Below are 17,025 nucleotides of genomic sequence, written 5' to 3' on the forward strand. Positions count from 1 at the left end.
TTATCCTGTTCCTTTATTTGCTGGGTATTCCTCTGTCTCTTCATCTTGTTTAAATTGCTGAGTTTGGGGTGTCCTTTCTGTATTCTGGCAGTTTGTGGAGTTCTCTTTATTGTGGCATTTCCTCACTCTGTGTGGGTTTGTGCAGGTGGCTTGTCAAGGTTTCTTGGTTAGGGAAGCTTGTGTCGGTGTTCTAGTGGGTGGAGCTGGATTTCTTCTCTCTGGAGTGCAATGAAGTGTCCAGTAATGAGTTACGATATGTCTATGGTTTGTAGTAACTTTGGGCAGCCTGTATATTGGAGCTCAGGGCTGTGTTCCTGTGTTGCTGGAGACTTTGTGTGGTATGTCTTGCCCTGGAACTTGTTGGCCCTTGTGTGGTGCTTGGTTTCAGTGTAGGGAAAGCTATGACAAACCTAGACAGCATCTTAAAAAGCAGAAATATCACTTTGCCAACAGAAAGGTAAGTATAGTCAAAGCTATGGCTTTTCTAGTAGTCACATATGAATGTGAGAGTTGGATCATAAGGAAGGCTGAGTGCCAAAGAATAGATGCTTTTGAACTGTGGTGCTGGAGAAGACTCTTGAGAATCCCTCGGATAACAAGGAGATCGAAACCAGTCAATCCTAAAGGAAATCAACCCTGAACATTCATTGGAAGGATGGATGCTGAAGTGCCAATACTCTGGCCACCTGATGTGAAGAGCCAACTCATTGGAAAAGACCCTGATGCTGGGAAAGATTGGGGGCAAGAGGAGAGGGGGACAACAGAGGATTAGATGTTAGATAGCATCACCAACTCAATGGACAGGAATCTGAGCAAACTCCAGGAGGAGTCTGTCCTCAGTGGAGGACAGAGGAGCCTGGTGTGCTGCAGTCCATGGGGTCCCAAAGAGTCAGACATGACTTAGTGACTGAACAACAACAAATTCCAGGAGGGGCTCAGGGAAGAAGGTGAGTTAGGGCACATGACAACAGGTGATGGGAGGCAAAGATGTGAGAGGTGAGTGGTGGGATGAGGGAGGGGGCTACTGTAAGAAAGGCTGAAGCAGGAAATAGGTTGATCCAGGCCTGGGTGAAGGACAGAAGAGGCGACAGATGGGTTGGGGGTCTTAGGGGCCAGGCAGGTAAAGGTGCCCTGGGTGCCACATGAGGGAGCAAGTTTCTTCCGGTGCAGAAGACAGAGAGAGCCCATGGGAGGGTCCCAGCAGGCAGGTAAGAATTCAGATTTCATCCCAGCTATGGAACTTGTGGAGAATGGATTTGACCAGGGCCAGGCTGGATGTGGGGTGCACAGAGGCAAGAGAGGGAGCTGGCAAGATGCTGGAGACGGTGAGCTTTAAGGGATTTCATAGTAGAAGGAAAAGTCACCAGAATGTGATAACTGGCAGGATGGGTGTGGAAAGTTTGAGATGTCTTGGGATAATGGCCACACAGCAACTGACAGTTATTGGCATGTATTCCCACCATGTGGGCTTCCCTGGTGGCTCAGCAGTAAAGAACCTGCCTGCCACTGCAGGAGACATGGGTTCAGTCCCTGAGTTGGGAAAAGCCCCTGGAGGAGGGCAGCGCAACTCACTCCATTAATCTTGCCTGGGAAATCCCACGGACAGAGGAGTCTGGTAGGCTACAATCCATGGGGTCTCAATGAGTCAGACACGACTTAGCGACTGAATACCAACAGAAACATTCCCATCACAATCGCTAATTACTGTCATAGTGAGTGAGAACACAGAGGTTCAGTAAGGCCCAGGTGCTAGGCACCCATGGGCACAGCCCTGAGCCAGGATGCATGGAAGACACTGGAGCACCAGCATGGGAAGGAGCCCCTCCAAGGATAAGAAGTGACCCGAGGATGGGCATGCACAGCCACAGGGAAACGGGCCGCCTGTCTTCCCCGGCCATGGGGCCACCCCAGCAGGGCTGTGACGGTTCTGTTGGCTCTCAAGTCCTCAGGCCTAGAGAGGGACCTGCCACACATGAGGGGAAGAGGGGGAGAGGAAGGAGGAAGACCTGGCAGGCTCCTCAAGGGGCCCCCATCACCTGGAACAGACACCCCCATTGAGCCAGCCCCCTCCCTGTTGAGTTGGCTCTGCCTGGCAGCTGAGCAGCCAGGTGGGACATGCGTCCTACCTCTTCTAGAGAAGCAGGTGCCAAAGGACATCCGGTTCTGTCCCCTCCTTGTCAAGGCCAAGAGGACATGAGTGGAGTGGGCCAGGGGGGCGGGGGGCTTGCTAAGGCCCAAGCAGGCCCACCCCATCTCCAGACTTGCAGAGGCAATGGGCAAGGAGAAGGGTTTGGGAACCAGATCCGCTTACCAACCCGCTACTGTCAAAACCCAGACGAAACAGCAAAGCTCCATGAGGCAGGGACCACGTCTGACTCCAGCAAGACTGCCAGATTCAACAAAGAGAAGCAGAGCATGCCCAGGAAAATCTGAATTCCAGACAAATAGTGCTTAATCTTTAGTTTAAGAGCACGCTCCCTGTTGCCGTCCTGGGAACACACTGAGACCTCAAAGCCGTGTGTCGGCATCTGAAACTCAAAGTCAACTGGGAGACCACAATTTACCTGGCAGCCCGACTAGCAAGGGGCCGTATGACTGCTGAGGACATGGACATACGTGATGTGCCCTGCAAGGAGCTGTCCCATTTCACTTCCATGACCTGCATCTTACTGTGACATGAAGCTCTGACTCTTTGCACTTTGATTACATTAGATGGGAAGAGAGGCAGGGCTGCTGAGCCTGGCTGGTGGGGTGTTTTCCCTGATCACCTAACTCCAGCCACATACACCCGTAGGCCTAGACCCTCACAGCTGTTTCTCTACACTTGAATGGAACCCAATGCATTGAACAAACGTCTAACCCATCGAACCTCAGGTTACCCAGACCCTGAAACTGCAGTCAGTTGACTGGTAGAACTGTGCCCACAGGAACTGGAAGAAGGAACCTGTAACCAAGTTTTGATAACCTTAGTTTTTAAAAAGAGGGGTGTTTAGGGAGACTTCCCTAATGGTCCAGTGGCTAAGACTTCACACTCACAATGCAGGGGACACAGGTTCAATCCCTTATCAAGGAGGTAGATTCTGGGTTGGCTCAGTGGTAAAGAATCCACCTGCCAATGCAGGAGATATGGGTTCGATCCCTGGGTCAGGAAGATCACTTGGAGGAGGAAATGGCAACCCATTCTAGTATTCTTGTCTGGAAAATCCCGTGGACAGAGGAGCCTGGGGGGTTACAATCCCCAGGGTCACAAAGAGTCAGACATGACTGAGCATGCATGCACACACACCCTGCAGCTAAGACCTGGTGCAGCCAAACTTTAAAAATAATTTTTTTTAAAAAGTAGGGTGTTGGGGAGAGGTACTTAGCATTAAATTCTGTCATGTAACAACCAACTGCATTAAACTATTTCCTGACTAGGAAGAGAAGCAATAGGGTTGGTAAATGAGAGAGAAATAGGAAAGCCAGACTTTGTCACAGAAACGCCACCTTCTTTTCAGGTGGGAAGATTTGGGAGAATGGCATTGAAACATGTAAAATATCATGTATGAAATGAGATGCTAGTCCAGGTTCGATGCACGATACTGGATGCTTGGGGCTAGAGCACTGGGATGACCCAGAGGGATGGTATGGGGAGGGAGGAGGGTTCAGGATGGGGAACACATATATACCTGTGGCGGATTCATTTTGATATTTGGCAAAACTAATACAATTATGTAAAGTTTAAAAATAAAATAAAAAAAATAAAATAAAATAAAACACAGACAATCTCTCCCCACAGTTGCGGCACTTTGTCCTGGGGATTCCTTTAACCAGATTTTCAGTGGGTCCACCTCCTTCTGCTATTGGGGGACAGGGAGAAGGAAAACAAGGCAGGGAACAACAGAGCCATGCTGGGGACACTGAACTAGACCAGAGGCCACTCGGGGCCCAAGGAGGTAAAGGTCATGAAAATCAGGGAGGTCCTAGGGGCAATTCCCACTCCAGTACTCTTGCCTGGAAAATCCCATGGGCGGAGGAACTTGGTAGGCTGCAGTCCACAGGGTCACGAAGAGTCGGACACGACTGAGCGACTTCACCTTCACTTTTCACTTTCATGCATTGGAGAAGGAAATGGCACCCCACTCCAGTGTTCTTGCCTGAAGAATCCCAGGGACGGGGGAGCCTGGTAGGCTTCCGTCTATGGGGTCACACAGAGTCGGAAACGACTGAAGCAACTTAGCAGCAGCAGCAGCAGGAACTTGATATAAAGCACAGGGAGCTCAGCTCGGTGCTCGGTGGCGACCTAGATGTGCACGATGAGGGGAAGGGGAAATCCCAAAGGGACGGGACATACGCATACTTAGAGGCGATTCACTTCATTGTAGAGCAGAGACTGACACAACATTGTGAAAGCAACTACATCTCAAATAAAAATAAAGTACAACTATTATTTTTACAATAAGTAAATAAAGAATAAAGATGGAGCTGAAGAAAAAAGAAATATGTAGATACATATAACACTTTTGTTATATATAAAGATGGGTGTTTATATGTATATATATAAAGTTATACACATGTGTACAAATACGTGTTTGTGTATATATATATAAACTTATCAGTGTGGACTATATAGTGCCTATTTGTTATGTGGTCCAGTAACTTCTTTTGTCATGGATTTGTCAGTTGTAGATTAAGAATTTACAGACACCCTTCCCTCTTCATAATACCACAGATCCCACTGGGCAAAAAAGTCAAAGGAAAAATTTCGTTTGTCTTTGGCATGCATGCAAAACATTCTTAGGTTTCATTGTCAAGTTATTTTGCTCCACCATAAATGTTCATGATAATTTAATACTGCTGCTTCTTAACTATTAGTGAAAATTATTTGCAGGTCATGCTAGGAAACTTCCTAAAAAAGTTCCTGCAATTCTCAGCTCTGGCTGCTCATAAGAATCACCAAGGAACTTAAGAGCATAATAACTCTGGATTCCTTAGGATGCTCCCTAGATCAAGTGAATCTGAATCATGGGAGTAGGTGCAGAGAGTCTGTCGTTTTTAAAAAGCACATCAGAGAACCACTGAAAACCAACCTTTGTGTCAAGAATTATCTGGCTCAGTTGAAGCAAGTCAGGAAGTGTAAGATCAAAAGGGGTATGTGAGGTCTTTGAACTGTGGTGTTGGAGAAGACCCTTGAGAGTCCTTTAGACTGCAAGGAGATCAAACCAGTCCATCCTAAAGGAAATCAACCCTGAATATTCAATGGAAGGACTGATGCTGAAGCTGAAGCTCCAATACATTACCCACCTGATTCGAAGAGCCAACTCATTGGAAAAGACCCTGATGCTGGGAAAGATTGAGGACAGGAGGAGAAGGGGACAACAGAGGATGAGATGGTTGGGTGGTACCATTGACTAACCAGACATGAGTTTGAGTAAACTCCAGGAGACAGTGATAGAATGAGAGGGAAGCCTGGCATGCTGCAGTCCATGGGGTCACAAAGAGTCAGACATGACTGAGTGACTGAACAACAACATTTTGTAGGGAGTTAGCGACAGTTTCAGATGACATCAATAAGATTAAAGAAATGTCACAGGGCTAAGATATAAAAGGACACCAGAGATTTTTGATCCCTTAATAACAGCAAGAAAGTGGATAAAATAAAAATCATATTTTCCTAAAGTGCCGTCAAAGAACAAAAGCTTCAAGGAGCCTTGATGAATAGAATTCCAGGGAGGGATCAGCACTTTTTAGTAGATTGGACATTGTATACAAAAGAATCAGAAAACTTGAAGACAGATCCATGGACATTATCCAAATTGAAGTATAAAGAAAAAAAAGAACATAACTTCAGTGACATGTAGGACAATATGAAGCAGGTTAACATCTGTGTAGAGGGAAAGAAAGAAAGAGGCAGAAGAAATATTTAAAGAAATAATGGCCAAAATATTTCCAAATTTGATGAGAAACTTCAACCCACAGATCCCAGAGGCTCTACAAACTCCAAACAGCACAGACATACAAAACCACAAAACCACACCTCGGCCAACATAATCAAACCCTGAAAATCAAAGAACAAGAGAAACTCTTAAAAGCAGTTCAAGTGGGAATATACTGCGAATACAGGGAAACAGACAGAAAAATGACGGCTGTTTTTTCATGAGAATCAAGAAATCAAGAAGCCTATAGAACACAGAGGGGTGGGATGGTGGGGTGTGAGCAAGGCCCAGGAGGGAAGGGAAATACGTATACACATGGCTGATTCATGCTGTTGTACAGCAGAAACTAATACAACATTGTAAAGCAATTGTACTTCAACTTAAATAAATAAAATGGAAAAAAATGAGCCTATACAGTGACATTGTTAAGATGCTCAAAGAAAAATAAACTATCAACCCAGAATTCTGGGTATACTGCTAATGTCTTTTTTAAAAAAAAGGAGAAATATAGACTTTCTCCAAAAAAATGGGGTGAATTCATTGCTAGCAGACCTATTTTACAAGAAATGTTAGAAATTCTTCAGGCAGAACAAATATGGTATCAATTAGAAATTTGGATCTACACAAGTAAATTAACAATGTTGGCAACTGAATAAAGAAAGGTAAAAAAAAATCTATTTTACTTATTTTTAATTGCTCTAAAACATGACTATGTATAAGAAAATCAGTAGCAATGCACTGCATATTTGCAGCATATTTTAAAGTAAATTGTGTGACAACAATAGCAGAAAAAGGATGCAAGGGAGGAATTGGGAATACACTGTCCTTACACCACAGGGGAGGCAAGATAATAGTTTACTGTGGACTCTAATTCACTAAAGATGTGTACTGTAAACCCTGGTCAACAATTAAAATGTTTTCAAAAGAAGTATAAATAATGTCAATCAAGGAGACAAAACAGAATAATAAGCAATATTCATTCAATCTAAGAGCAGGCAGAAAAAAGAGAAAAGTAACAAAAAAACAGATGGAAAAAACAGAATCAGCTGTCTACTAATCCAAACATATCAACAATCACTTTAAATGCAATTGGTCTAAACACAACAGCTAAAAGTCAGAGATTTTCAAGTTAGATTTTAAAAAAAAATTTCAAGACCTAACTATCCTCTGTTTTATAAAGAAACCCACTTCAAATGGATATTCAGGTTAAAAACAAAGGTATGCTAAAGATGTACTATGAAACACTAGGTCAAAGGAACATGGAGTAGCTGTAATATATTAATATGACAAAATAGATTTCAGGACAAGGAATGTTCTCAAGGATTAAGAGAAAAATGACATGATGATAAAGGGATCAACTGTCCAAGAAAATACAATAATCCTTACATGTATATGCATCTTAAAAATGGCAAAATACTAAAGACAAAAACTAATAAAGCTGAAAGAAGAAATGGGCAAATCTGTGTAGGACTCTGTGGGAGAGGGAGAGGGTGGGAAGATTTGGGAGAATGGCATTGAAACATGTAAAATATCATGTATGAAACGAGATGCCAGTCCAGGTTCAATGCACGATACTGGATGCTTGGGGCTGGTGCACTGGGACGACCCAGAGGGATGGTATGGGGAGGGAGGAGGGAGGAGGGTTCAGGAGGGGGAGCACATGTATACCTGTGATGGATTCATTTTGATGTTTGGCAAAACTAATACAATTATGTAAAGTTTAAAAATAAAATAAAATTAAAAAATAAATAAATAAAATAAAATAACTGAAACAAAAAAAAAAAGAACAAGAGGCAGGAAATCGGTAAGGATGTGCATGGTCTGCAGAGCAGAATAAACCAGCTTAACCTGACTGACATTTATAGAACCATCCTCCCACTATAACAGAAGACATAGTCTTCACAACGTGGAACTTATTAGATTTGTGTGTGTGTGTTCTGGGCCTTAAATTTGAAAGAACAGAATCTTGCATAAGATATTCTTGTACTAGAAGTACTAGGACAGCACTTCTAAATAACCAAAGAAGTCGAAGCAGAAGTTTTGAACTGAATGAAAGGGAAAATGAAAATAGTGCATATCAAAAGCAGAGGGATGTAGCTAAAGTGAGGCTTAGAGAAAAAATTTTGTACTAAATGATTAGGCAAGAAGGAAGGTCCCAAAGCCTTGGGAGATAGAGAGAGAGAACAAATTAACCTTACGAGAGAGAGAACAAATTAAAGCGGAACAAACAGAAGGAAAGAAATAATCAACATTGATCAGATCAGTCGCTCAGTCGTGTCCGACTCTTTGCAACCCCATGAATCGCAGCACGCCAGACCTCCCTGTCCATCACCAACTCCCGGAGTTCACTCAGACTCACGTCCATCGAGTCAGTGATGCCATCCAGCCATCTCATTCTCTGTCGTCCCCTTCTCCTCCTGCCCCCAATCCCTCCCAGCATCAGGGTCTTTTCCAGTGAGTCAACTCTTCGCATGAGGTGGCCAAAGTACTGGAGTTTCAGCTTTAGCATCATTCCTTCCAAAGAAATCCCAGGGCTGATCTCCTTTAGAATGGACTGGTTGGATCTCCTTGCAGTCCAAGGGACTCTCAAGAGTCTTCTCCAACACCACAGTCCAAAAGCATCAATTCTTCGGCGCTCAGCCTTCTTCACAGTCCAACTCTCACATCCATACATGACCACAGGAAAAACCATAGCCTTGACTAGACGAACTTTTGTTGGCAAAGTAATGTCTCTGCTTTTGAATATGCTACCTAGGATCAACATTGAAGCAGATACCAATAAAATTGAAAGCAGAAAAACAATAGAGAAAATCAATTGCATTCAATCTGTTTTTTGAAAAAACAATGTAATTGATAAACCTATGCAAACTGATGAAGGGGAGAGAAAGACAGAGAGAGAGAACAAAATATCAGGAATGTATATGTCAATCCTAATCTCCCAATTCTTCAGACCCCCCAGTTCCTTCTTGGTATTCATACATTTGTTCTCTACATCTGTGTCTCTATTTCTGCTTTGCAAATACACTATTGATACTGTGTATAAGATATATATAAAGCTATATATATATCAGTTCAGTTCAGTCGCTCAGTGTCCAACTCTTTGTGACCCCCATGGACTGCAGCACGCCAGGCCTCCCTGTCCATCACCAACTCCCGGAGTTTACTTAAACTCATGTTCATTGAGTCGGTGACACCATCCAACCAACTCATCCTCTGTCGTCCCCCTCTCCTGCTGCCTTCAATCCTTCCCAGCATCAGGATCTTTTCCAATGAGTCCATTCTTCACATCAGCTGGCCAAAGTAGTGGAGTTTCAACTTCACCATCAGTGCTGAATAGTCAATGAATATTCAGGACTGATCTCCTTTAGGATGGACTGGTTGGATCTTCTTGCTGTCCAAGGGACTCTCAAGAGTCTTCTCCAACACTACAGTTCAAAAGCATCCATTCTTCAGCGCTCAGCTTTCTTCATACTCCAACTCTCACATCTATACATGACTACTGGAAAAACCATAGCTTTGACTAGACGGACCTTTGTTGGCAAAGTAATGTCTCTGCTTTTTAATAAGCTGTCTAGGTTGGTCATAACTTTTCTTCCAAGGAGCAAGTGTCTTTTTATTTCATGGCTACAGTTACCATCTGCAGTGATATAATTATACATAAATATAATATATAAATAGATACAAATTAGTTACATAAATATATAATATATAAATATGTGTTTATTATATGTGTATTTTAATTCATTATATAAATATATACATATTTATATATGTATATATACATGTATATATTTATATAACTAATTAAAATGCTTGTTTTAATTAGTTGTATAAGTTTTTACATATATAAATATATGTGTATGTATATAAAATATACATATATAAATATGTATATATTTATATAACTAATTAAAACATGCTGTATAACACACGGCATTGAACTCTACTCGACGCTGAGGGGATAGATGTATTTGCATGACCAATTCATTTTGCTGTACAGTAGAAACCAACACAACATTGTAAAGCAGCTATATTCCAATAGAAATCCATTTCAAAAAGCAAAACCAAATACCAAAAAGAAAAATCAGGAATGAAAGAGAGAAGTCACTGCTGATTCCACAGGTATTAGAAGGATGACAAAGCAATACCAAAACCAGCCCTATTGCTATAGATTGGCAAATTAGATGAAATAAATAAATCCATTCAAGAAGAAATAGGTAATCTGAAGAATCCCATACATATTAAATTCTACAGACAAGGTACTAAAGTAATTCCTATATACTAGAAATAAATAAGTGCCAGCAAAGAAAAGTAAAATGCTTAAGTATAAATATAACAAAACATGTCCAGAATCTGTATGTTGAAAACTACAAAACACTGGAGTAGAAATCTAAGAATAATTTTTAAAATGGAGAGATAACCCAGTGTTCATGAACTGGAAATCTCAACATGAAGAAGTTAATTCTCCCCAATTTGATCTATAGATTCAACACAATGTCAAGCAAAATGTCAGACATCTTGTAGATATTTACAAGATGATTCTAACACGTGTACAAAAAGGCAAAAAGCACTAAGAGCCAAAACAATTCTGAGAAAGGAAAACTCACATTACCCAATTCCAAGACAAATTTAAAAATTTAAAGCTATTAAATCAAATCAAAATTAAAACTATTGCTCTAATCAAGACACTTTTAAGAGGATAAAAAGAAAACTGACAAACCAGGAGAAAACACTTACAAATCACATGTATGATATCAAAGACTCTATCCAGAATATATAAAAAACTCTGATACTCAACAATAAAAAAAAATTAACACCCCAATTTAAAAATGGGTAAAAGAACTGAACAGATACTCCACCGAAGAAAATATACAGATAGAAAACAAGCACAGGAAAAGATACCCAGCATCATTTTGCTCAGTCGTGTCCGACTCTTTGTGAACCCGTGGACTACACAGTCCATGAAATTCTCCAGGCCTGAGTACTAGAGTGGGTAGCCTGGAGATCCCTTCTCCAGGGGACCTTCCAGACCCAGGAATCAAACTGGTGTCTCCTGAATTGCAGGTGGATTCTTTACCAACTGAACTATCAGGGAAGTTCATTATTTACTAGGGTAATAAAATTACACGTGTTAGAAAGACAAAAAAATTAAAATTAAAACAAAACAAGACAAAACCTTAGAATAACAATGGCTGGCAAGGATGCAGAGCAACTGAAACACTTATACATTGCATAAGAGAGTATAAAATGGTACTAACTTTCTGAAAAACTGGTAATTTCTTATACAGTTAGACATATACCTACTCATTCCCCAGGGATCAAATCCACATCTCTTGTGTCTCCTGCACTGCTGGCAGACTTTACCACCGAGCCACAGTCTCAGGCAAATCCCTGAATTTCTGATGTTCACAATGTGGTGATGACATACAACTGCCCAGACAACATCTAGGGCTTATGAGACATAGATAAGAGCCAGCTGTAAAGTGTGAAGTTCTCTGTGACTTGATAGCACGATTACTGCTCTTTTATTCAATAGTGATGCCCCCTGCTGCTGCTGCTGCTAAGTCGCTTCAGTCGTGCCCGACTCTGCAACCCCATAGACAGCAGCCCACCAGGCTCCGCCGTCCCTGGGATTCTCCAGGCAAGAACACTGGAGTGGGTTGCCATTTCCTTCTCCAATGCATGAAAGTGAAGAGTGAAAGTGAAGTTGCTCAGTCGTGTCCGACTCTTTGCAACCCCATGGACTGCAGCCCACCAGGCTCCTCCGTCCATGGGATTGTCCAGGCAAGAGTACTGGAGTGGGGTGCCATCGCCACATCAGCGTGCACACCTTGACCTAGTTTTGAAAATAGTAGTATAAACAGAACCTTCTTCAGAGGTGGAAAAATTTTAATGGGTTGAGTCTGTTTCTTTCAGAAACTCCAGAGAAACATCAGTCTAAGTCTTCCCAAATTCTTCATGGCTCCTGTTCATCAGGATACACAGACTATCAAGATTCAGATGTCAGGTTTAACCTGACACTAGAGTTTAACCACAGATGTTTTTGTGTTTGCAGTTAAAAGTGCTGCTGTTGTTCAGTCACTAAGCCGCCTTTGGCTCTTTGCAACCCCATGGACTGAAGCATGCTAAGCCTCTCCATCCCTCACCATCTCCTGAAGTTTGCCCAAGTTCATGTCCATTGAATCAGTGATACTATCCAACCATCTCATCCTCTGCCGTCCCCTTCTCCTCCTGCCCTCAATCTTTCCCAACATCAGGGTCTAGTCCAATGAGTCAGCTCTGAACATCACGTGGCCAAAGTATTCGAGCTTCAGCTTCAGCATCAGTCCTTCCAATTAATATTCAGGGCTGATTTTCTTTAGGATTGACTGATTTGATCTCATTGCTGTCCAAGGGACTCTTAGATGTCTTCTCAGTTACAAGTAAACTTTTTAAAATAATAAAATTTTTAAGAAAAAAGGAAAAAAAGTAAAGCCTCTGCCTACCTCTCCTGTCCCACCTATTAATGAAACCACAGACTCACTTGGAGACAGGGCAAACCCCTGGAGCCATCTCACCTGCTGGCGAAGGTCAGGGCCAAGGCAGTGGCCAGATGAGGCATCAGCCGCAGGGTCTGCGTTTGGTGCTCAATAATCTTGACCTCTTCCCTGGCTTTGGGTCCAAACTGCCTCCGGCTAGAGAGAAGCAAATAAACATAACTTTACCGAAATCTAACAGGCAACATCACCCCACTCATTTGCCTTTAAATAATTCAGAATTGATGTTTTCTAACATGGCGCTGGAGAAGACTCTTGAGAGTCCCTTGGACAGCAAGGAGATCGAACCAGTTATTTCTAAAGGAAATAATCACTGTATATTCATTGGAAGGACTGATGCTGAAGCTCCAATACTTTGGCCACCTGATGCAAAGAGATGACATGTTAGAAAAGATCCCGATGCTGGGATCTTCTCGTGAAGGCATGAGAAGAAGGGGGGCAACAAAGGATGAGATGGTTGGATGGCATCACCAACTCAATGGACATGAGTTTAAGCAATCTCAGGGAGATAGTAAAAGTATGTTGCAGCCCCTGGGGTCACAAAGAGTCAGACACGACTGAGCAACTGAACAGCAACTTCAGATAACAGAATGCCTGAGTCTTCTAAAACAGAGTTAAGATAACAAGATATCGAGAGTTTCTGAAGACAGTCCAACAAAAAGCTTTTCACCTCCTCTAGAAATTAACCTTCCTGCCATTGAAATTTTTACAGCAAAGTTATCTATTTAATACACAGAGTAATTTTTACACCTTAACATTTACATGGCATTTTATAGTTCCAGTGCCTTGTGATCATTAATTATTCAGTTTTACTGTTTCTGACATACCCTAGAACATATTTCAAAAGGACTCAACGAGGAGGCAACGAACTCTGGTGCTTCTGTCAGATTCGCAGGCAGGTCATTAATTCAGCCAACTGCATCCCCCTGGAGTTTCTCGTGGGAAAGGCGATCTGTCGATCCTGCCTTAAACCCTGTGCACTGCGCACAGCACTGCCTCTCCCTCTCTCTTTTTATAACTTTTTTTTTTTGAGGCTTTATCGAATTTGTTACAATATTGCTGGTTTTATGTTTTGGTTCCTGTGGGATCTTAGCTCCTCAAGCAGGGAGCGAACCCTCACCCCCTGCACTGCAAGAAGTTTTAACCACTGGACCGCCAGGGAAGCCCTGGCTGCCTTTCTCTCTGATGCAGCTATGCAGGGGTGAACAGAGGCCCTGCTTCGAGCTGCTTGTAAAGTGGGGTAGGATGGTCCCCAGACATTGCCCAGCAATTAATCATACAGAATCTCACAGCTGCATAGAGCCTGGCTTGTCTAGATCACCCCCTGCTCCGTGCAAACTGATGCTCTACAGTCTGGGCTTGGCAGCCTCCTGTCTGTGGACAACCCAACTTTAATGTTATTTCTGAAACATCTCACACACATATACATGCACATACGCACACAAACCTGTGCACACATACACAGGAGCACTCACGCGAGGCCGTCCAACGGGCAGCCTGCTGCAGCTCCAGTGCAATGAAGGCGCTCGTCAGTTGCTGCTGCTGTTAGTCACTCAGTCACGTCCCACTCTTTGTGACCCCACAGACTGCTCCCTGCCAGGTCCCTCTGTCCATGGGATTCTCCAGGCAAGAATACTGGATTACTCAAGGAAGAAGAGGAAATGGCAAATTTTTTAAATTTTATATTTGATCTTTTTATTATAATTTCATGCTTTAATATTGTTCCCAGGGACTTCTGTGGTGGTCCAGTGGCTAAGACTCGCTGCTCCCAATGCAGAAGACCAGGGGTCAATCCCTGGTCAGGGAACTAGATCCCGTATGCCTCAGCTAAAACACACATCCTTCATGTGGCAACTCCTGTATGCCACAACTAAGACCCACACAACCAAAAACTATATATAATAAATAATAATAATACTGTTACTATTTGTAATTAAAAGAAGGGCACTATGATCTTTTTAGTTCATAAGGCACCTAGAATTTAGAACCTGACCATGTCGTATGAGTATGAGGCAGTGAAAACAGACCCAACACAGGCACTCGAGGGCCCACTGTGAGCACAGGTTCATTCCTATGAGCAGAGCTTCCCCGGTCCAACCATCTGCAGATGGCTGTCCGAGGAACATGACCCCAGCCTTTGCCCACGCCCTCCATCCATCCCGACCGCAACAGGGCACAGTGCCAAGCGAGCCCGACAGACCGTAGGACGACAGCTTTGGCTGGATCATTTTGAAACCAGTAAGTCAGTCATAGACCAAAAACTGGTACCAATGTAGTGTCAGGTTATTCTACAAACTCCATCTGTCCCCACTCCTTTAACTGGCTAGAACTAAACATTTCACAGCATGGATAAAATCATATCACATTAGAATGTATGATCTATCGTTAACTTTTGGGGGTATTAAACATATTGCTAGATACCTAACCAATTTCCTTACACTTATATTTTATTCAATATAAAATATTAAACTGGGCCTTCCCTCACGGCTCAGTGGTAAAGAAACGGCCTGCCAATGCAAGAGATGCGGGTTCGATCTGTGGGTTGGGAAGATCCCTGGAGAAGGAGATGGCAACCCACTCCAGTATTCTTGCCTGGAGAATCCCACAGATAGAGGAGCCTGGCGGGCTACAGTCCACGGAGCTGCTAAAGAGTGAGACACGACTGAGTGACTGAACAACAACCGCTTTAAAACAGCACCCGTGGCCAGACTCACAGCTCACCAAGGGCAGACCTGTCCTGTCTTCGGGTGTCCCAGCCTGGCCAGGTGTGAGTGGGTGGGAAAGACTGAAAGCGAGGTGACAGATGATGAAGGTCCTGCCATCTCCCAGCAGCAATACGCCTGACTCCTCCACTTCTCATCCCTCCGTGTCTCCTTGGAATGTTTGCTTGTTCACAGATGTTCTGATAAAAGCCCAGCTGGGAGACACTGGAGTACTGAGTGGGATGTAAGCACTTACAATTGTGATGGGGGAAGCAAATAAGATGAGTAATCTACCTTGTCCTTATGCCCAAGAGCCCACCCTCTGCCGGTCTGGGGTTGGGTTTTCTTCTAAGGACAAGAAAAGAAGAAATGAGGGACTTCCCTGGTGGTCCAGTGGCTAAGACTCCAAGCTCCCAATGCAGGGGGCCTGGATTTGATCCCTGGTCGGGGAACTAGATCCCACGTGCCTCAACTAACAGTTCAAATGACGCAACGAAAAAGATCCTGCATGTTGCAACGAAGATCGGATTCCGTGTGCCCCATCTAAGACCTGGTACAGTGAAATAAATAAATATTTTTTTAAAAAAGAAGGAAAGAAAGGAGTAGGTGGAAAGCAGGCAGCACCCACAGTCTTTCCTCCCCTTTCTCTGGCCCAAGACACCGATAGTCCTCCTGTGCACTGAGCCAGGACGTTCTCACTGGCATCCCATCCATCACATGTGTTCTGTGGCTGCTCCAGGTAAAAAGACGACACTCAAAGCTAACGATTCTTCTTCTGCCCAGAGATGCAGCCAGAGTCATCCCTGAGATCACCACCATCAAACCCAGAGCCAGGAGCCTGGCTCCAACACAGGCAGCAGAGAGAGGCGGCCTCAAGACTTTGCACTCTGAGAGGGCTTGGCAGGAGCAGGAGCCCTGCCTGCCACCCTGCCTCAGGCCCCAGTCTACCTCACTGAGGGCCATGAGGGTCCAGGCTGGTCCTCTGGTTGCCAGCATCCTTGGCATGCTGCCCTGAACACGGCTCACCAGACCAGAATCCCTGCAGCTGGCCAGAAATTACTGCCTGCCAGACATTTTTACTCTTCCAGTTTATGATCTATATGGACATAAAATTCTTCCTATCCTTTTCCTCCACTGGGTTACTATTTTTCTTTAAAAAGCCAGGTAAAGGCTATATTTTTCTCCATAAACATCATTTTATTTCAGGGCCAGAAAACAACCCCAAAGTCACTGAGCTCAAATTTTTCATGGTCTTTAAAAAAGAGTGTGCATCACAGTATCCATGTGAGAGGGCTGTGAACGATGCCATTTAAAATGATAGATTGGAAAAGCTATTTCTGGATTCCAGCGACTCATAAGGACTGGAGGAAACATTTATTTGGGGGTTGCTTTATTTCATTCCCACTCAATTTTGAACACAGCCGCTTAAAGCAACATTCATGGGAAGTGACACAGCTATTAATCACCCACGCAGCTACTACACGAGCAGCCTCTGGGGAGACACAGGCTGCCCGCCTCCCCAGCTCTCCCTCTGGTCTCTTCTCCCAGAGGAGGCCAGTGACCTACTAAAAAGATAATTGCTTTGCAGGTTTCCTGCTTCTGGAGCATCATTGCATCAGCCTGCTCTGAATGACAGCCGGTCATACTAGAAGAGAGGAGTTCTATGGCTGGCCCCCCGTCCTTCATCCTGAGACTTCTGGGGGTGCAAGCTGGTTCACACCCTTACTGCCAGGGGACAGACCCCTGCTTCTTGGCTGTCAAAGGCTGACCTCTGCGGACAAAAGCTGGGCAGATTCCTGAGGCCCAGCCTCACTCCCTGTGGCCACCCGCCCTCGTTTAATAACTAACTCAGCCACAGACAGGATTCAAGGC

At 43.7% G+C, this 17,025-nt stretch overlaps 1 protein-coding gene across 3 annotated transcripts in view; it reads right to left on the reverse strand.

Annotated features, from left to right (window-relative positions):
• Positions 1–17,025, reverse strand: part of ACOXL (acyl-CoA oxidase-like) — a 332,871-nt gene that overhangs the window by 155,269 nt on the left and 160,577 nt on the right. For all 3 annotated transcript variants that reach the window (XM_010829556.1, XM_010829558.1, XM_010829557.1), the window contains exon 11: positions 12,473–12,589. In XM_010829556.1, the coding sequence (XP_010827858.1) occupies positions 12,473–12,589 (117 nt within the window). The remainder of the gene's footprint in view (positions 1–12,472; positions 12,590–17,025) is intronic.

The sequence above is a fragment of the Bison bison genome, unplaced genomic scaffold (assembly GCF_000754665.1).
Source record: "Bison bison bison isolate TAMUID 2011002044 unplaced genomic scaffold, Bison_UMD1.0 scf7180017864508, whole genome shotgun sequence".
Lineage (NCBI taxonomy): Eukaryota > Metazoa > Chordata > Mammalia > Artiodactyla > Bovidae > Bison > Bison bison.